The 21,736-nt window shown below is 36.4% G+C and overlaps 1 protein-coding gene across 2 annotated transcripts; it reads right to left on the bottom strand.

Annotated features, from left to right (window-relative positions):
* Positions 1-847: 847 nt before the first annotated feature.
* Positions 848-21,100, bottom strand: GUF1 (GTP binding elongation factor GUF1). Of its 2 annotated transcripts, XM_005517742.3 has the most exons (17): positions 20,951-21,100; positions 19,758-19,869; positions 18,709-18,857; positions 18,426-18,506; positions 16,737-16,814; positions 15,834-15,917; positions 15,316-15,380; positions 13,320-13,523; positions 11,733-11,872; positions 10,405-10,528; positions 9,899-10,031; positions 8,384-8,527; positions 7,312-7,445; positions 5,294-5,395; positions 3,153-3,272; positions 2,230-2,266; positions 848-1,199 (listed from the first exon to the last, which is right to left on the bottom strand). In XM_005517742.3, the coding sequence occupies exons 1-17, from the start codon at positions 21,080-21,082 to the stop codon at positions 1,062-1,064; spliced, it is 1,977 nt and encodes a 658-aa protein (XP_005517799.2). In that variant the 5' UTR covers positions 21,083-21,100; the 3' UTR covers positions 848-1,061. The 2 variants fall into 2 exon arrangements, with proteins under 2 accessions (XP_005517799.2, XP_087913235.1); XM_088057109.1 differs by lacking the exon at positions 2,230-2,266.
* Positions 21,101-21,736: the final 636 nt, after the last annotated feature.

The following is a 21,736-nucleotide window of genomic DNA, read 5'->3' as shown; positions in this document are numbered from 1 at the left end:
AGTGTAGGTACAAGCCTAAATTTAAGGGCAGACTTTCCTGGTGCTTGAGCACTTTAGTAGGTATGACTAGCATTTTGCTCTTTAAAATATATTTAATAACAAGAGATTAAGATCTGTGAAGAGTGAAACTAGTCCCTGAAGATCAAAAAAATTAATGCAGCTTAAAAGCTTTTGGAGATGGGTAAACAGTTGTAAATACAGTATATAGTCGGGTCATTAACTTATGTTTATAATTGCTTTGTGTACACTTCCAAAAGTAATACCTTATGTCACACACACTATGCAGCATTTAACTGGGGACTCACTGACAAAATTTAGTATGTAAACATAAATAAAACTTCATTAACTACACCAAGATATGCTAAAACCAAACCTTCATGATAAATAAATTCTTTAAGGCCTGAATTGGTCTTACTAGTGGAACAGTATAAGTCTTTTAATATATTAAAATTTGCCATTTCCGTGGAGATGAGCATAGCTGAGCTGAACTAGTGATAAGCTTACACACTTCAACTGGTTTCAAATAAATGGTGTGTTAAATTAAAAAAAAGTATTGATTTTTTTCATCTGATGTGGTTTCCCAGCATCACAATTTCCTGACAACAGCAACTGTAGAGAAAGTAAAACAGGAAATAGCTTGATACCTTTGTTGCTGACAGTTCAAACTTTAAAAGAAAAAAACCAAACCAGCACAGCATTGTTTGTTATACATACCTTGAAATTATTTTTATAACCTTTTTGCCATACGGTTCCTCTCACATAGACTTGCAGTGCAAAAAAACCCCAAATTATGTTAATTTGTCAAAAATATAAAAGCAGTGAAATAACATAAAAACAATACAATGTGAACTTTTAATGCAGTTTAGTAACTTTAATTTCATAATAATCTACAAATGTATGTACATTTTTAAGTCCTTTCAACTCATCCTCCCACACATGCTGAATTCATACCATTTAAAGTCAAGTATGTTCCCTCTCACAGTGATAAATCACATATTAGCTCACTTTGATACTGTCTACAAAAAGTTGACATGATCTGGAAGATCAGATGTCACTGATCTCTATTTGTCAGTTTCTCTCTTTAGAACACGTATAAAGGCATCTCTTGGAACCTCAACATTTCCAATTTTTCTCATCAACCTCTTGCCTTCTGCTTGCCTCCTTAAGAGCTTCATTCTTCTTGTAATGTCTCCACCATACTGTGAAAAAAAATAAAAATTACTAAGCCTAAACTACAACTGCAGCTGCAGTATATTCCAGCAACACAAAACTCAAGGGTTTAAAAATAGTCAGAAAAACTGGTTATATTTTGACAAAAAGATTATTTTATACTCCAAATAGTTTGGCCTAAAGGCCACTAGTTAAAAACGACAAGGAACCAAATAAGCACTTAATTTGGACAACTGAGTGTTGAACTCAGTCACCTAAATATATACATTGCTGTATGCCTGGCTGACATATTAGATCCAAATCCCCTTGGAATACCAGCAGCATGCTAGCTCAGATACATTGAGGCATCTTGACTGGCATTAGTTGCTTACATCTAGGAAAATGAACTAAACCCTTGTACACTGTTGAACAGACACCATCCCACAGCTGTGCTTAGCAGAAGAATTCTATTGCAGTTGTGAGAAAGGGACACTTGTTTGATGTATTTTCCAGTATGTTCACTTCAGAGAGTTAAATCCAAGCTAAATAAGAGGCATCACAGTTTTCCAATAGCTTTGTTGAGTCTTGTCCATAGTCAACTACTGCACAGTTACAGCTTTTATTACAGTATATTACTGCAAACCTGAGTAGAAAATTAACCACAATCTAGTCTCAAATGAAGCACATTTATATTTCCTTCTATAACCTGAAAACCAATTTAGGAGACACAAAGTTACCTATATGCCTGTGTGTACACAACACACACGCACACATTTACTGCGTGTCTGCAACTATGAGAAAATGATGAGATGGGAATGAACAGACATTCAAAAATATGTGACTGAAAAAGCCATTACTTTATCTGATCCACTCTTCAAGCTGCAGCAAGAGATTACAAGAGTTGGATTTTAAAATAAAAGCTTAAAAGTATCTTCAAATTCCAAAGACACTTAGGAGCACAAGCAGAATATGTCTTTGCTGGGTTTCTGGGAAGAGATCTATCTTACTATCATCTTAGTAAGGCTCTTAAGGTTTACAGATTTCAGAATCATGAAGAAGAGAGAGAGAAAAAATACCTACACATTTTGCCACAACATTTTTTCTGTAAGCTTTAAGCCTGAAAAATAAAGTAACACATGCACTTTAACATATCAGAACGTATGTATGTGAAGCTAAGTACTTGAGTTGTTAAAATGTTACTTGTTTTTCCACTAGCTTTGTAAGATGCTTTGGCATCATAACATTTTCAGGTTTTGTATACAAAAGATGAAATTTTAAACAGAATATGTAATTCACAGTTTTCAATTCTAGAAACATCCCTTATGTGCATAATATGTACATAAAGAAATCACAATCTTGCCTTTTTATCTGGACTTTCTGTTACGACTCACAAGAAGTGTTACATCTGTGTGTATATACATATATAAACAAATTCTTACAGCACCTCTGCCTGAATTCTGACCTTTAAGTATTTTACCATAATTTAAATCCTATTTAAACAGCAAAAATGTGATGAGAAACACAACATCAAGGAAATGGTTTGCTTTAAAGAAGCATGTGCTAGGAAAATGTTTTTGTGTTCAGCTGCAACACATTTCCTTTGGAACAGCACAAATCAGTCATTTTTTTGCTGACTCTAACAGCAAAGTATTCCACAAGTAGCTATTTTTTTCAATAGTAAGAAACTTCTTCCACTGCCAAAGACGAAGTGGACACATGGGTCTTGCAAATTACACTTTATCCACTAAATGCAATTCTGACCACAAGGAATCTAAAATAAAAATACAATTTCTTTGTGTAAATTTAATTCAAAATCTTTAGTCAATAGTCACTGCTCGAATGTGTTTTTTTTTTTCTTCAAGTAGCATACACAAGAAAAATACAACTTTATAGCAAAATCAAAGTCCTGTAATGTATAAAACTAGGTAAGACTTTACAAGTCTGTATTTTACATATCTTAAAATATGGACAGAAAAAAAGGGGAATAGAAGGGCTTCACTTACGTTTCTCTTGCAATGATTTTCTTGCCAATGGCAGCCTGGATGGCTATGTCAAACAACTGTCTAGGAACCGTCTCTTTTAAACGTTCACACAGGAGTTTACCAGCAGCATGGGCTTTATCACTGAAAAAAAAAGGTCAGCAACACTAAAAATATATCCATAAATCAAACTCTTTGAAGGATTTTAGTAGAGGTTTTCCTCTTCTTAACGCAGAAGATAAGCTGATCAGATCAAATTTTGCATCTAATAAGTGGTGTCTGTATGTTACCTGTTTAATACAAACAGGTAATAAAACTGTATTAACCTCAATATATAACATCATATCAACTATTTATAAAAAACACCCTAATAATCCATCACACTGAAGACGTTTTAAATACTGCCACAGCTTAAAGTGAGATTTTAAACTAGGTCAAGGAGAATTTTCATTGATCTAGGCCCAAGTAATCAAAATATACATATTACAGAATGCTTTCAAAGTCTGGTTTAATATCACAAGAAAAAAAATTAACATAGTCTTGCCATCTGCTAATAAAAATTACCCAACTATATTCAGCATCTGCATATGCTTCAGGTTTTGGAATGAGAAAACAACAAAAGGTCTCAAGAAGCTACTAACAGATACTTTCATAAGCCATTAGAAAGAAAAGGGTCTATTCTTTATAAAAATATCCATATTTAGCAGACATTTTTTTACCAACATACATGTTTTCAGGTAGTGACAATGTGATTCCTTGGTTCCTGTATAGAGCAAACAGTTTAAACATGAAGTACATAAGTCATGTTCATTGAGTGTTAGACTTTTAAGAGGTACATACATTACTTGTACAGTAAGAACAAATGATGACTATCTTAATACTGAGCTTACAGTAATCTCTCTGTAATGCTTTCTCTATAAATGTAATTCAGCGTAATTCTTACAGATGCAGTTTTTACACTGGGAGGGCTGATAATACCTGCAGGAAGAGCAGAATGAATGCAACTACAAGTTTAAAAAAAAAACCAAAACAAAACCAGAAACCTAAAGCCAAAAGAAATGTTGTCAGTTTAGTGAGTTAAACAGTTCAGGGCATGGGCTAAATTGATCAAAAAATACGTGTTAAAGCAATAACAAACTTCTGCAAGGTGGTCCTCTCCATTTTGCATCTTTTCAGAGTAGGAAATGCAGGTAGATTGCTAAACAGTGCATGCTTATGAAAAATATATTATCTAGCAATTGTAGGCAAGACAGTTACTCGCCTTCAACCCCATGATCCTCCTGAACAAGGCAAGGGTTTTTTTTTCCTGTGGCAGCCTTCTGGAATTACAGAATTCCAAGGATTTCAAGATTGCAGTTATGTAAAAAAATATGAAAATATACAAATATTTAGCAACAACAAATTAGTATTTTAAGAAGGAAAACCAAAAAACCTACAAAAGTTTATCTAGGCATTACTGGAAATGGATGCTGAAGTTACAGAAGGGAGCTTTGTAAAAACTTTGTGAAAAGATAGGGGACAGGCTGGAAACAGGAAAGGCATTTTTCTCACCTCTAATGCCTGAGATACTCATAGAAATTTAATCATTTTAACAAAAAAAAAAAAAATCTGAGGTAATTGCATCCAGTAAATATTTACATTCTCCTGGTACTCTGTCCGTAAACAAGGTAACAACAAACTTCTATGGAACAGGTATTTCTGTGAGAACAAAACCATTTTTTGTCAGTATTAAGCACCATAAATGATTCATCTGGCATCTACTAGATTGGTCTGTACTTAAAATTTTGCAGCCCTTTAGAAGATTGGCATTTTGCATTTCTTTCTCTCTGCCCTACATTTTCCACAAAAATATGATATCCAGTACTTAAGCTGAGAAAGGGAAGTAAAAAATTGCTATTAATTATGGTATGTATTTCCTAATTTTCATACTACAAAATGCTTCTCCTTTTCAGTGGTAATGAAGGTGGTCATATGGAAAAATCTTCAATGTTCATACACATTTGTCATATTAAGAGTAACACATATACCTAGAGTCATTTAGAATCATATAATCATTTAGGTCAGAAAAGACCTTAAGATCATCCAGTTCTATTAATAGACAATGTTTTCATTGACTAATAATAGGAAGCCTTATTTCTTTTTTATAAGGAATCCAGCCAACTTACCTGTGTATGATAGTTGCCAGTTCTTCAACTGGATTTCCATTTAGAAGAATATCCATTTTGATTAGATCTGCTGATTGGTAACCTGCATCTTCATAATCAAAACTAAAAAAATAAAAGCAGTTAAAAAATTAGTCATGATATTGTATAAACTATATTTTGCATTCTTTGTTCCATAAATTTTAGACACATTTCTTAATAAAACATTTGAACTTTTTAATAAAATGAGAGTGCAGTTTTTAATAGTCTCTCAGTACATCTTCAGACTAGAAAGGTGCTGCACATAATGTCCCCTCCAATGCAGAAAGATGTAATCTTGACTTCGAGGATGTCTTTCCAATCTAATGAGCAATTAGAAACCTGCATGCTTAATGCAGTCTTAATGAACCCTTCAATACAGCTTTTGAACAGTAAATATCCTGAATGTCACAGGGATAAAACACTAATCTAGGACTGTCTTCTTGTCATCCTCTCATTTGACAAACTTTTTATGTGACCACTATTATCACTGTCTCTGACAACTAAATTTTTCACTTAGTTTCCAAAGCAGATTTCTTCTTTGGTAGGTGTGGGCCTTGCTGTCTGTGTGTTAGTTTGCAAAAGTTCTTATTGAATGCAAGAGATGCAGAGTTAATGTATGAGATAGATAGATAGATAGATAGATAGATAGATAGATAGATAGATAGATAGATAGATAGATAGATAGATAGATAGATAGATAGATAGATCGATCTTGTGTGTAAGTGTAATTGTGGAGGATCATCAATATCACTGTAATTGGGTCAAATCTGAAATACCAGAAAAGGGAGAGAAAAATCCTTTGAGATTATTTCAAAGTATTTCTATCTTAGCTGGATAGAATTCACAGATGTGTGACTGGATCCATATTACAGAAAAAGGATTACCAAGAGCATTACTTACATAAACTGTATTAAGGAGTCAATTAGGAAATCAAAAACAAACAAATAAATAAGATAATGCAACATCATTGGCAATCATGAATCAAAGGAAACCCAGCATAATTCTGCTAAAAATATAGATTCTTGATAAACAGGTTAGGTTTTATGTAGTGAGGAAGCTAGATCCTGAGAGGAAATTCAAAATTTCCATCCCTCTATTTCTTGCACCTTGCCTTTCCACTTTTGCTTATGCTTTTACTGTATATATATATAAAAACCTGGGCAAAACATGTATTACTTACATTTATAAGACATAATTAAAGAAAACAAACTCAAAGCAAATTCACTCCTTCAATAAAATTCATTTTTATGTTTATAAAATAAATAATGTAATTTGGTATACTGGTTTCTATTGTGTAACATATCTCATTAAAGACATCTCACCATGCCAGGTTTGTGAGAGCTATTGAGCCTCCTGGGGCACAAGCTCATTGCCATGCAACATTTTCCCTTCCATTAAACTCACCAAGGCTCTTCACAAACATCTGAGCACTGTACTAGACTCTGAATGCATGGCAGCCACCCGCAACAGAAAATTCTGCCTCAAAATACACCATTTTCTTTTATTACATAATAAAGCATGTAAAGTAAGTACTGTTTGTTTTAAATCCCACATTGTTTTTACTAGCTTTAAATAATCAATGTGGTTGTTTGCCTTTTTCCACCAAGAGACAGTTCATAAAGTAAGTAGTACCGTTTCAGTGATTCCTTTTGAAAAAAATTGCAGTGTCACTTCAGACAAGGACAGACCATTTAGGTCTCACTCATACAGGTGAGCCTGTGCCACTCCAGAGGGGGCCCTTGAAAAATACACACATTGTCAAAGACAATGATTATTAGGTTGTGGCACACTTTTCATGTTTTTCAGACTTACTTCCATCCACTTTCACAGTGAATCTAATCCATTTGAGGTGAAGAGAGACTAGATTTGCAGCACCATCATAAAGCAATATTCTTCACCCATGCCCTTCCACAGCTGTTCCTCAGGCCTTTTTTTACTATGCCACCCTCTTCAGGGTCCAGGGTGGGGGGAGGAGAAGGGGGAACAAGGGAGGTAGTTACCTTGCATAGCCAGAAGACAGAGACTTAAGAGCATCATAAAAATCCACCACAATTTCATTCAATGGAAAGAGGTATTTTAGCATAACCCTGTTTTCATCAATGTACAACATATCCTTCTGGACTGCCCTACGATCCTAGACAAATAAAAATTGTTTCAGTTTCCCTTGAAATTTTCTACAAAAAAATACAAAGCAAATTAAAATGAACAACAATCAAGCTACACAAGAGAATCCTTGTATTTAAGCCCCAAAGTAACTTTCTTGATAGTTTGGTTGAAGTCCCAGGACAAGCTGCAGCACTGTAACAAATGAAGTGGTTACACCTTAACTAGATGTACAACTCAAGCCTTTCCTCTCTAAATGTTTAATTTCTGAAATCCTTAATAGCTTCTGCTAACTGCTGCCACAGTAGGACTTGCAGGTTCATTGTTTTCCCTCCCAGGAGCATGTTCTTAAAGTTATTTTATAAATATTTTTTTTAAAAGATTTTATTTTTCACTGTATTGACATACAAGTACTATACTGCTTTGTATTATGCATTTTGAAATGTTATAAACTAAGAAAATTATTGTGAATAATATAAACACAATATGCATGACAGGTAAAACATTTTCAGTCAGAAGTATTCCAAGTACAGTTAGGCCAAAGTGTTTTGGTCATCACTATCCGAAATTTACTTTCTGTGAAGTACTGAAAAAAATACATGGACACATAGTCAGAAGTGTTGGCAGAGGTTGTATTTCCATGAATACACTTCTAAAAGAACCAATACTCCCCTGCTGCAGACTCCATTCTTTCAAGAGAACAGAACTAGCTATGAATTAGTCTAGTACAGACCAAGAACTTGTTGACTTGTTGTCACTGAGATTCATCACTAACTTTTTAATACATGGATTCTGTAGTTCAGAATTTTACAAATAAAAAGTTAAAAATTATTTTTTTTCAAAAGTATTCAATAATCATTTCTAAGATATTATTTAAGTACTAGTATCTATTATCATTACTGTCTTCACTTTAAGTATGAGGTGAAGAACTTAAAAATGCAAAAGACAAAATTAAAACTATACACCAACCTGACACAAGGTAATTATTTTCCCAATGTATTCATGAGGTGTTACAATAGTACCCATAACAGTTGGCTCCAAATATTCTGATACAGAAAGTTTATCAGGAAACTGAGCAGGGTTGATAATAGTAATCTGGTCTTTTCCATATGCCTGAAAACAAGCAAATAAACCGGATATTGTAATTTTAGAAGTAAGCAAAATGAACAGCAAAGGAGACAAACATTGAAAAAATTCTAAAAAATGTTTCAATTGCCTGAAAACATTGGTGCATTATGCAACCCAAGTTTAAAACAAGGATGATTTTAGAAGAGATTTCTATAATGTATCAGCATATCTTTAAATATCATTTAATCATTTAAATATCTTTCCATATCATTATACAAAAATTAGCTTTATATTTGGGAAATTATAGAAATGCAAAAAACCTTTCTATCCATCTTTCCAGGTCTCTTTCTCCCCTGTAAATTGAGGATCTTCCTTCTTACTTCATCCTTATCCTCTAAGTTACACAGCTTCAACAGAAGACCTGCTCTGAATACTTTGGAGTTCAGTGGTGGGGACTTTCTTCTCTAAGTAGAACTTTGGGTTCAGGCTCCCTCACATGCTGAAGTGGATTCAGAAATGAAGTTTTTGATTCCTGTGTAAGTGCTTTCATTATGTACTTTTTCCAGTCCAACATCCCAATAAGGGCTGGAGTTACCCTTCTAAGGTAAAAGGAAGGTTATGCTGATTATTGTGTAAATGCAACTTCCCTCTCCTCCAAAGCAAGCAATTACATCATTTCCACTGACAGGAACCCAACTTCCAGCATTATTTGAAAAGAATCCCACATCAACAATCCAGAATCACACACCAAAGGTCTAGATATAGCTGCTATACTGCATGGGTAAGAATCCAAAACAACCAGAGATAAAAGGTCTATGCCTCACACCTTACAACTACAGTAACCTTTTTTATACAAGTTTTTAGTAATTTACAGAATAATCAGCCAGTCAACTCGCAGTCTCCTCTGTCAGCAGCTGCTCTAAGTCTACCTCTTTCTCTCCCTAAAACTCAAACACAGTAATTCTATTTACACCCAGTGTAATGAAGTTAGCATGTACCTGTTTAATTGTGATCAAAAATTATCTCTTTCTTTCACCAGGAACAGCCAATCTACAATATCATTACAAGCTATTCCTAGAAACATTCATGTTTTCTGACAGATAAAGCCTGGAAGATAGCTTCACCTGCTTTTAACACAGTCCAGTCAGTAAGCACTTAAAAGAATACAGCAAGATACGTGTCCTATACTCCAGTTTTTAAGAAAAAGTATAAGACATAAAAAGAGAGTGCTTGACATGAAAGAGGAAAGAACTATTAACATCCTTCGAAAAAATTAAGAACTATTTAAGTAATATACTGGTGTTTCTAACACGAAAAAATACAGCACTAGCCTACATTTAAAAAGAGACTCTAGATGTTTATTATAGAAGGCTTTTAAACTGCTGTTTATATAATTTTTTAATGAATTTAACATACCTTTATCAACTTCGCTGAGGAAAGAACAGCTTTATATGGAACTGTAGGTGCAGTCAAAATAACAGACATGTTATACTCTTGCTCCAAACGTTGATTAAAGACTTCCATATGTAGAAGACCAAGGAAACCAAATCTGGAATATAAATACCCTGTTAGTAAAAGTATTAGTGCATCCCCTGAAATCTCACAGTGGTCTTTTTCATCCTCCAGCATGTTTACACTTCTAGTATGGCAATATCAGGCAGAGCAAACAACTTCCAAGGGACCAAATAATCCTACAGTTGAATAATGAGTCTCAGAGAACAAAAACTATTAATCACAAAAATCTTCATTCTCTATGCAAACAAAGAATGTAAGAAAACCAAATGCTTTTGACCTTTATCTATCACTAATTTGAATTACAGCTCCTATTTTTGAATTAAGTTTAATGCTACCTTCAGTTTACTTAAACATGCATTCTCAATTTATGAGCAGTTTCAAAAATGAAAGCAGCACAAAAACCTCACCTCCAACCAGCTCCTAAGGCAAGGCTACTGTCACGATGAACCGTTACACTGGAGTCATTCAATGTCAGCCTTTCCAAAGCACTTTTGAGATTATTATATTCTCCTTGATCTATAGGATACATTCCTGTCAAAATATATTAAATAGAAATGATGTGACAGAGAGCTTTACCTACCGTGTACCTGGCTTTCAAATATGCCACTTACAGTTAACAGAGTAATTAAATCAGGAATAGTTACTTTCTCCATCTGTTTCAAATGTGAAAAACAACATGAGGATTCTTTATTCCTCAAAAAAAATTAGTCAAAACATAAAAATGTTTTTGATTACCTCAGAATTAACATCTAAACCCTAATGGTAGGATCACTGTACTCATCTAATCCTTCACATTTGTGGAAGATTCACAGTTGAGTATAACCACTGTTTTGGAGTGTAAATGTATAGACTTCACTGAGATGTTCCCTCAAAGTTAAGAGCGAATGAAATATAAATACCATCATTTCAAAGTTGCAAATATTTCTCTATTCTTTTGAAATTAATAAAAATAGCTGTTTGTATAACTACTTCTGGAAACAGATTCTACTATATCACTTTTCACATCCTTGTATGTTCAGAAAATGTCATCTACATCAAGAAGCAATACACATGCACACCAAATTATTTACAAGATTATACTTTTTGACACTCATTGAGAGACTGCCTAAGACTCTCCGTAAGACAGTTCCAGTGAATTTTACACACTGCTTCACAACAAGTCTGGAAAATGATTTATAGAATTTTTTTCTAAAGCCACCTTCTGTAGCATTTGTAGTAGTTACTGAAGCTAGTGGCAACAGCTCAACGGAACTATTCAAGCTCAAAAAGTCAAATATCATTTGAATATCAGGATCATTCTGAGTATTAGCTCTGGCAGCTTACCATGTTTAACAAAAATGAAAGAGTTGCTAAGTTTCTAAAGAAGAAAAACCAACACAATAATTACAGAAACATGATTATCTAGATGAAGAATTCCCTCTTTTTTCATTTTAAATTTGAACCCTTCTTTTCCAGCTATTAAGAGTTTACTGGAATTAGAAACAATAATCACAGGCAAAAATACATGCTTGTCTTCAAAAATACATGTCTTGCTTTCATATAAAACTATTCAGCATTTATTACTAATCCTTTTAAGTCAAAGGGAAAACATAGAGATCTACATAAGTGATGCACTACAGCTAAAATTCTAATCCTCCCATATCTTAATATATATGTCTTCTTTTAAAAGCTCTAACAGCTCTTACTCCTTTCACTGGACAAAAGTAACTCCTCTTTATATTGATTTACTCCTCACCTGCAAAAACCATTGGCTTCGCTGACTTAAAGCCAGGCAAAGGCTCCACTGGCTGTTTATATAAAAACAGTGTGTCTCCTATTTGGGCTTCCGTTACTTCTTTCATTCCAGCAATCAGGTACCCCACCTGTCCTGCATAGCTAAATAAAATTGTTATTATATGGACATGGTTGTTGGCATTAGCAGTATCTCTGTCTTCCTACTTGATTTATCCCAGCCAGAAATTCAAATAAATCACACCCTTAAAAGCCCATATCCAAAGTCCAGAACTGAGGTTTAAGTAGTTTCACCTCTGAGTTGTGAACAGTCTCAACTCATTCTTTTTCTGTTACAGCGGAACGGTACATTTATTATCCTGGATTTTGAATACTGTCTTGCTCCCAGTTTAAAAGCTGGAGCTAGACTCTTGAGAGGCTCCTAAGACAAAGAAACCAGAACAGTTCCCAACTACCAGCACAGCAAGTTTCATATACCAGCAGGATGAAACTAGACAAACCCCTTCAATCAGCACATTATGCTAATAGGAAGGGAACACATGGTAAATATTGAGTAAAACACAGGGTACTGTTTTTGGCTGGGATGGATAACTTTCTTCAGAGCAGCCCTGTATGAAACTGTGTTTTAGAATTGTGATTTAAACAAGCGTTGATAACATACCAATGTTTTGGTACTACTGAACAGGCCCTCCTTTCTCACTGTGTCCCTGCAAGCAAACAGACTGGGGGTGGCAAGAGACTGGGAGGTGGCACAGCCAGGACACCAGACCCAAAATGGCCAAAAGAGCCTTCCATAGCACAGAACATCATGCTTAGCAATAAAAAAGAAGTGTGGTCTTTCCAGGGTAGCTTTGGAAGGTGGTGAATAATGGACTTTGCATGACTTGTTTTTATTTCTTTTTTTTTTTCCCTTCATTTATTAAACTCTCTTTATCTCAGTCCACAAGTACCTCCTCAGTTCTCATCCTGCTAGGGCTGGGGAGTGAGCAGGGAGCTGGCTGGGTTCAACCCACCAGACACAATAATGTAACCTGAGAATGCCCCCAATAAAGTCATTAACATGTATTTGGATGCAAACTGGTAAAACTTCTCCACTAATTCTAAGTACCTGATTTTCTTCCCACTGCTGCCATTGAGAAGCCAGTTTCTGGAAGCTGTTGCATTCATGGATTTTAAGTTTTCCACCCTCAAAATATGCTGCAGCAATTACTAAGATGAAGCCCCATTCCCTTCCACTCGCAAACAAGGCAGTTCCTAGAAATAAATTGGACAGCTGAATATCGAACCCTAGCTTTTGAACACCTAGCTGTCCAGATGTTCCATGTACTACAGAACCTAATGGATTCCTCCCACAGCAATGCCCAAAAAGCACTCACTAAAACCTTCTGCGTCAGTGTGCCCAAAATAAAAAATGGCACAGAGCATTATATTTCAAATAGTAATTATAAAGAAACCCACCACCAAAGAAGAAGAACAAAAACCTAGATATCTCCCACGTTTTACCTCTCAAAGAAAAAATCAAACAGAAATGCAGGATATTGTAGCTTACCCCAATATATGATTTGTTCCACTGTAAGAAGTTTTTACTTACAGCTTATGTGTTGGCTGCTCATTTGGAGTCAGAATTCCGACTTCATGAACTTCATATCTTTTCTTTGTGTGTGCAGACACAATTTTCTGTCCTTTTGCAATCTCCCCACCAAAGAGCGCAATGTTAGCTATGACACCTCGATAGTGGTCAAAGGTAGAGTCAAATACTAAGGCTTTCAATGGATCAGCAGTATTACACTGGGGTCTGTCACCAAAAAAAATTAAAACAATGTATTATGCAGTGTGTTTTCATTCAATATTGAATAAGCAAGCACATCCACCCTAAACACTTTCATAGAGTCCTTCCAGGTTGGAATGGATTTCCAGTATCACCTGATTACAACTTTTCTTGGCAAAAACAGGCTTAACAAGATGGCCCAGCACCCTGCCCAAACAAATCAGAGTGTCCAATGTGGGGGAATCCACCACTTTCCTGGAGAGATTATTCCAATGGCTCTTTGTAGCTACTACTTAAATACCAGAACACAACAAAAGGTATCCCTTTTTTCTTCTTTTCTCAAGGCTGAATAAATCCATTTTTCTCAACCTCTCCTCAAAGGGCAGGTTTCCCAGTCTTTTGATCATCTCTGTGGCCCCTCTTCAGCCTGTCCACATTTTCTGCATAGCAGGGACCAAAACTGAACACAGTACTCCAGGTGTGGACTGATCACCACTGAGTAGAATGGAACAACTTCTCTGGGATGACTTCGTCTCTGCTGGTGATGTCCTTGTTGAGGCAACCCAGCATCCTGCTGTCTTTCTTTCCTACAGCAGCACACTATTCACTCATATTGACTTTGTCCACAAAGACCTCTGGGTCTGTTTCCACAGAGCTGCTCCCCAGCTATGCAGATTCCAGCCTGTGCTGTGCTCCTGAATTATGTATTCCCAGGTGCACGACCTTTGCCTCTGCTGAATTTCATAAGGTTCTTGCCCACTCTTCCAGCCTATCTAGGTCTTCCTGCAAAGTTGCTCCCCCTTTCTGAAGTGTCTACTTCCCCTCTCATTTTGGTATTGCTGGCAAACTTCACTAAGGTACACATCCCAACTTCCAGATCACTTATGGTGAAATAAAATAGCATAGAGCCCAATGTGGAACCCTGGCAGACCCTACTTGTGGCCAGTCTGAAAAGGAGCTATTTACTACCACCCTCTGGGTGCAGCCTGCCACCCCACCCATGACACAGACCACTCCAGACTAACACAGTGGCTTCTCCAGGAGTCTGTGAGAAACCTTATCAAAAAACTTATCCATGTAGTGAGAAATCCAAGTACCAGTATCCACCACTCACACTACACAACAGGTTACTGTGCTGTAGGAAGTGATCAGGTTTGTCAAGCACAATACGCCCTTGGCGAATCCCTGCTCACTTTTCCCAATCACTTCATCTGACTTGTGATAGCCCCCAGGAGGATTTGTTCCATACCATTTCCAGGGATGGCAGTAAGACTGATGGGCCTATAAATTCCTGGATCCTCCTTTAATCTCTTCTTGGACATTAAATTGGACATTAGCGTTCTTCCAGTCTTCTGGAATGTCCCCTGATCTCCATGACTTCTCAAAGATTTAGAAGAGCAGCTTTGCACACACAGCCAGCTCTTCTACAACCCTCAGGAGGATGCTATCAGGGCCCATGCATACATAAGGGTCAGGCTCCTGTGATAGTTCAGATACCAACTCCTTCTTTGCTGACAGTGGGTCTGTGCATCCACCTGCATTTTTGCTCCCCAGGCCTAAAGCCCAACAGTGCTGGTAAACACAGAGGTGAAGAAAATGTACCTCTGCTTTTCAGCCTCCCTGGTGACTAATTCACCTCTCCTGTTTAAGTGCAAGCCATTATTTTCCTTCTGCTTCTCCTACATCTCTCTATAAAGCATTTCCTCTAAATCAAATGCGTATTAAGTGTAAAACTACTGCAAATACCACATAAATGCAGCTCACAATTTTCTAATTACTTTATAAGGTTAATTATACACATAGTTAAATACAGACTTACGGTGGGACCTTCTCAATGACCTTCTGAAGAACTTTTTCAACATTTGTTCCTTGTTTAGCAGAAATCTAAAACAAATTAAACAATTTTATAAGCCAAGTCTTACACTTATTAATTAGTGTCATGTTTACTTAGACAGTTTTGGTGGCCACGGGATAGTACTACCCATAGAAATACTTAACATTCTAGAATGCTATGACTAAGAAATATTTTTTTGGTTGTAAATTATACTGGTTTTTCTTTTGTGAATGACAATTATTTTTATGGTAGAAACAAAAATCATTTATGGATTAACAGTGAGAAATAATTTAAAATCTCAGATTCCATTTCTCAAAAAATACTAGAATTTTTAGCTGAAAGTTATTTTCTCCACTCTTATAGGAGACAAACTTTAAAGAAATTCTTATGTCAGACAAGAACAGGCAGACAGATAGCACTCTCTTAATTTATGACATGCACATGTCATTCATTAGTTACAAAGTTATATTATTAGCTATGTTATAAAACTTAAGAGATCTTACCCTTACACATTCATCTGCAGGGATATCAAACAGTTTCTCAATTTGTTTTTCAACTCTTTCAGGGTCTGCATTTTTCAAGTCAATCTGTAAAACAACAAACTGCTAAATATACAAGCAATCGCATCTCCCAGTGATCATCCAGTACTGTAGCTTTCAAAAGTATAAAAAAGAACTGTTAAGTATTTATGGTTAAATACTGTCCATCTTTAGGAAAATATCAATATTCATTTTATAAAGTCTTCCTTCCTTGATTTCAGGAAGGATCCCATCTGTAACCAGTCTAGTTCTGGCTTGTTTCATTAGGGAATCACCTTTGTCCAAGAGTCAGTAAAAATATTTAGTTTACAAAGCAATTTGAAATCATTAAGTGCTACCTACACTGTTTATAGGATCACATATTAAGTACAATATAAATCTACATAAGCTGAGCAGTAATTAATCTTGTGATTCCAGTAACACAACCCTAACGCAGCCCCACAGTATAGAAAACAACACTTAAATTTCATTTAAAACTGACACTCTACTTTTTAAATATTGAGCTCATACTTATGTCATTTCCTCAATATTAATGAAATTTTAACATCACCAATTCCAATCATAGACCCAGCACTGCAAAGTCCACCAGTAATCATGTCCTTAAGTGCTTCATCTTTAAATACCTAAATGTATTTCATGAAATTAAAAATTTCACAGCAGTTACTGTAAAATTTAACACGGACAGTAAATACAGAAAATTCCTATTACATTCTAGTAATGTTATATCTAAATCCAATAAGTATTATAACAAATAACTTTTGTTGTTATATACTTCTCTGCAAGGTTACATTTCTGATCAACCCTAGATACATTTAAACAACCCAGAAAATTTAACATTTAACAGAAAATGCTAAAAAACTTTATTACCTTATTTATGACAGGAATTATTGAAAGCTGTGCTTCAAAGGCAAGATAGAAGTTTGCCACTGTCTGAGCCTGAATACCCTAGAAAATAACATTGTGAAAGTTGAACACAGAAGCCTCCACAGTTATGGTGTGGTTTTGCGGAATATTTTTAGGCATACTAAACAATTTAAGATTGTTTTGCTATTCTCTCAACTCTTCCATTTGAGATAGATAAATAAAAGGTGATTGAGTATATGCAACTGCTGAGAAAGAAAACAGCTTTCTTAATTATAATTTCTTGTAATCTGAATATAATTAAACAAAGCAATAATATTGTATCTGACCACTGTCATGGAATTACTTATAGGTAACACAGTAGGCTTACATTATGCAACAAGTACATATATTTCTGCATGCTATGATCATGGCTATTCAGAAATAAATAACAGACTTTTTAGCTCTCAATAAACTATTTAAAAATGGACTCTGACAAAGAGATGTTCATGATGGTGATAAGACTATAGCTACTCCACAGAGCAGGAACGTACCTTCAACTTACCATACAGTTACTTTTATAAAAGAAAACAAATTATAAAGTTTGTACCTCACATTTTTTTCAAAAGGATGGCAAAAACAATAGCTCTGATTAGAAGAAAGAAGATTCCCTTCCAGATCCAAGTACCAGACAAGGGAAAACAAAGAGATAAAGATGCTAATGAACGAGACTATAGAGCAATAATATCACAACTGGATCAGAGAGGGCAGAAGTGGACATGGGATTAGAGAAGGGGGAAAACAGAAGCTACTTGTTATCTTCCCTCCACTCAGAACAGTTCAAGTGGAAGATTATTTATATGGGGATATTCACTACAAATATACAGACCTAACATTTTAGGCTATATAAAGGAGCAACAAAGAATACTTATAAAAAAATAATAATGAGAAAGTTGAGTTTGCAGTCATTCTGACTGAAGGCTAAATACAGACTACCAAGTAATCACATTATATTTAAATGTAACATCAAAAAAACAAAAAAACAAAAACAAAAAGCAACAATGAAACAAACAAAAACACCAACAGTACATTTAGGAAAACATATTTATTACTCAAGCTTACTCAGGAAGTCCACTTGCCCCTCAAGCTAAGAAGGAGCAAATGTAACTAAAAATGTAAGTAGATGTAACTAAAAAGTAACAAAAAGCTACTTAGTTTGGAGTTTTTTGATATAACATGGGAAACAGTAGCACTCATTTGACCCTTGTACAATTCAATCATAAATATGCCGTAGAAAAAATTCTCACAAAGTATTTTAGTGATAATGTGCTCATCTTTAAAGTCATGATTTTATAATCCTCATATTCTAGTCTGCTAACTGAAGATACTCAAATGGGTGTCAGTACAATAGCTAGAAGTCCTCCAGGCTGCCATTTGCAAAATTCCTGCTCTCTAAAAAACAGGATCTGATTCTTCACTAATTGATTCTGTGCTATTATTATGTCATAGAACTCTGGTATCTGTTAATACAAGTATCTATCTCTTGATAGCTTTTAAACTCCCATTACTCTTTTTCTGCAACCTAATACTTTTAAGGAGATAGACCAGAAGCAAAAACTTTAGTGGAAAAATTGAAAAAAACCCCAACACCTAGTTTCCCTCTAGCTTAAGGAAATACTGAAATACTAAACAGAAAACAAGAATTAAGTACTGCACCTCATTTGCATCCACTACAAGTATGACACCTTGACAGGCAGATAGTGACCGTGATACTTCATAGCTGAAATCTACATGGCCCTGTGGAGAAAACAAATGTTTACAATTTCAAGTTTTTCTAGAGTCTTTTGCAAAGATTTCTGTATGTTGTTTTCATTTGTATATATGTTCACATTCTTATAAAAGAGGAATTGAGTAAACACAAGATGCCAAAAATCTCCTACTTTTAACTATAAAGGCACTTAGATTTGTGTGATTTCAACACTGTTTATATTTAACTTACAGGCGTGTCAATAAGATTTAAGAGGTAGTTTATGCCTTCATGATTGTAAAAGAGAGATGCAGATTGAGCTTTAACTGTAATTCCTCTTTCACGTTCCACTTGCAGTTTATCCAGCACTTGTTTATTATGATCAGTTTTAGAAATTGTTCCTACAAAAAAGAAAAAAAATGTGCTTTACTAATCTACTGCATAAATCTTGAAAATGCCATTAACCAAGAGTTAACCAAGAGCAAATTAAGCTTTCCCATACAATTAAGCTAAACTAAGATTTTCAATCAAAAACAAAACCATTCAACTCTTTACATTTGTCAAATAAAGTTTACACGTTAAAGTAATAAAAAAATCCTACCCTGAATAAACAGAATTAAAAAACACCCTCTAAGAGATTAAGAAGAAGCAAAAATTCCCTTGAATTGTAAACAATTTTGATACTCAAGGAAACTTCCCCTCCTATCACTTGAGAGGAGTGGCCCACAGCTCTAAGACCAATCTCAAGTGCCAGATGAGCACTAGCATAGAGTGGCAGATCTGAATTCAAAATCCCATTCTATCTCAGTCCTCAGGCAAAAATGCTCATAGTGATACATGGGAGGTAATCATAAAAAATAACTTTGATCAGAAGTTTCTCTCCCTGGTTTGGTTTTGTTCATCCTTAAATGAGTCCAGAACTCCCAGGTCACGACAGTCCCACCCCTTCAGTCCACCCTAACCACTGGCAATAAACAACATAAACTTGCCATGTACTGATTTAATGGATGACTGGCTGGAAAGACAGAAGTAAGCCTGAACAAGGAATTAAACTCCTTCTCAGTCTCCTTCCAAAATATGTACCTCTTTAAATGAATTACACACTTACTTACACCTACGTGTAGGCAGATCTCAACCACAAAATCCATATATCTGTAACACTACACAACTGAGAGACTAAAAGCACAAGCAACACCAGAAGACCAAAAAATATTAGGAATTTTAGTAATAACCAAAGGTACAGAAACATAAGATGCCACCTTCCATGTCAGTAAAAGGTAGTATAAAATGCAAATGCTTACCTGTAATTTCCAGCAATCTGTCTGCTAGTGTACTTTTGCCATGATCTACATGAGCTATAATACTGAAGTTTCTAATTCTTTCAACAAGATATGCTGACATATCTACTTTGTCCTGAAAAACAGAAATTTCTTTTCATAAATCAAGTCTCTATATACCATATGACCCGGCCTTTAAAAACCAAAATTCATTCTTTTAATAATTTTTCTCTGGAAGAAGCTCAGGCTGAATAGAGATACAAAAACTTGAATTGTCACCATTGTTTAAAATGTCAGCATTCCACTCTAGTCATATAGACATATATATTTTTTATCACTAAACAATCATGAACTATGCTGTAAAGTCTGTGAAAGATACTATGTTCTTATGTACATAGGGAGCTGTAAAACTTTGTTTTACAGCTTTACATTTGTGAAACTACTAAACTTAAGGATTAAGAAAACTGGATTAAGGGGAACATTATGAACATCATTATTCACAAGCATGATATGAATACAGAGCTATTACCTAGAGACTCAACAAGTAGTGACCTTATCATAAAGAGTAAGCAGACAGTGGAAAAGGATGCTACAGTGTGCAAGAAGCCAATCCATACGCAAAAGTCAAAGTTTTATGCAGAAAGGGGCACTTCGTGGAAAATCCACAAAGCCAGCAAACAACTACCAAAACTTTGTACTATTTACGAATTGTAGCAAATAAAGGCATTAATATCTGCTGCCTGAAAGTTACTTAATTGTCTTCTAATTAGTGTTCTATTGGTTAAATGATTCCCTCATTTCTTATGCTAGTTTGCCAACACAGTCTCTTTCTCTTGAGTCGGTGGGTCTCTTGGGTCGTGATCCCCCCCTGCCAGAACTACCTTTTTACCCAGCCAGAGCCGATTTCAGCAGACTTGCTGAGCTGGCTTTGTTAGTTCCTTCCTTATCCTGGGAGTTCTGTCAAATGTCCTTCTGGCCCGTGAATTCTGCGTTCTTTGCGTCCACTACTAACAGTACATCCTTCTCTCCAAGCTTTGCTAACCTGCCCCTAGAAATGAGATCGTTGAAACACGTCAAGCCCTAAACCTCAGCAAGGCAATTCTACCAACGAGTAATGTGAGCAATTCCACCAACAGGTAAATTCCACCAGCGCCGGCGTGGTGCTGCCCGCACAGGCCGCGCGTCCCGGGCCTCGGGCAGGCGCCCGGCGGACTCACCTTGCCGCGGGAGCTGAGGGGCCGCTGGCAGGCCGCGGGCAGCCAGGCCGGCCGGCAGAGCGGGGCGGCGGCATGCCAGGGGCTCGGCAGCCGTGCCCGCCAGCGCAGAGCCGCCCTGCCGGCGAGGGCCATGCCGCCGAGCTCAGCCCAGCCCAGCCCGGCCCAGCCAAGCTCAGCCCAGCCCGCCACGGGCTGCTGCCCTCAGGCCGCGCCGCGCAGGCCGGGCGCAGCGCCCCGGAAGGGACGGGAAGGGAAGGGACGGGAAGGGAAGGGACGGGAAGGGACGCGGCGGCCGCGCTGTGACGGGGAGGAAGCGGCGCCGGGACGCGGCCGGAGCGTGGGACGGTGCTGCCGCCAAATGCTGCTGTGCGGGCATTACAGCCGGCTTTATTGCATGGCATGCCTGCTGCTCTGCTGGCATGTGGCTGTTGTGGCCGTCAAAGCTTTGATAAATTCTATCATTTAACAGCGGACGAATGTTGTCGTATTCTCAGCTGCGTTTTCCGTGTTACTCTTCGTCACAGTCTTTGCGGGTCTTCCAGATATTTTGCCAGCTTGTATCTTCCCTAGTTTGGCGTTTATTAGTGACCGCGTGTTCCTCTGTTTTTTCTTGAAATTTTTGCATTCAGGTTTTACAGACCTGAGAAAACATGCAGACAAGGGGCGCTGTTCTGTTTACATGTATTGGCTCCTCCTTTCTCTTTTGCTCAATCCAATTGTGATTTCAGCTGTAGCTATGTAAAATATTTCAGAAATGCCAGCAGACCACTTAGCTGAGAAAACTAC

This window comes from Pseudopodoces humilis, chromosome 6 (genome assembly GCF_049639895.1).
Source record: "Pseudopodoces humilis isolate 2021_Gansu_Grassland_sample_001 chromosome 6, ASM4963989v1, whole genome shotgun sequence".
NCBI classification, from domain to species: Eukaryota; Metazoa; Chordata; class Aves; order Passeriformes; family Paridae; genus Pseudopodoces; species Pseudopodoces humilis.
The sequence above is the reverse complement of the archived record's forward strand: the minus strand, read 5'-3'. Positions and strand labels throughout refer to the sequence as shown.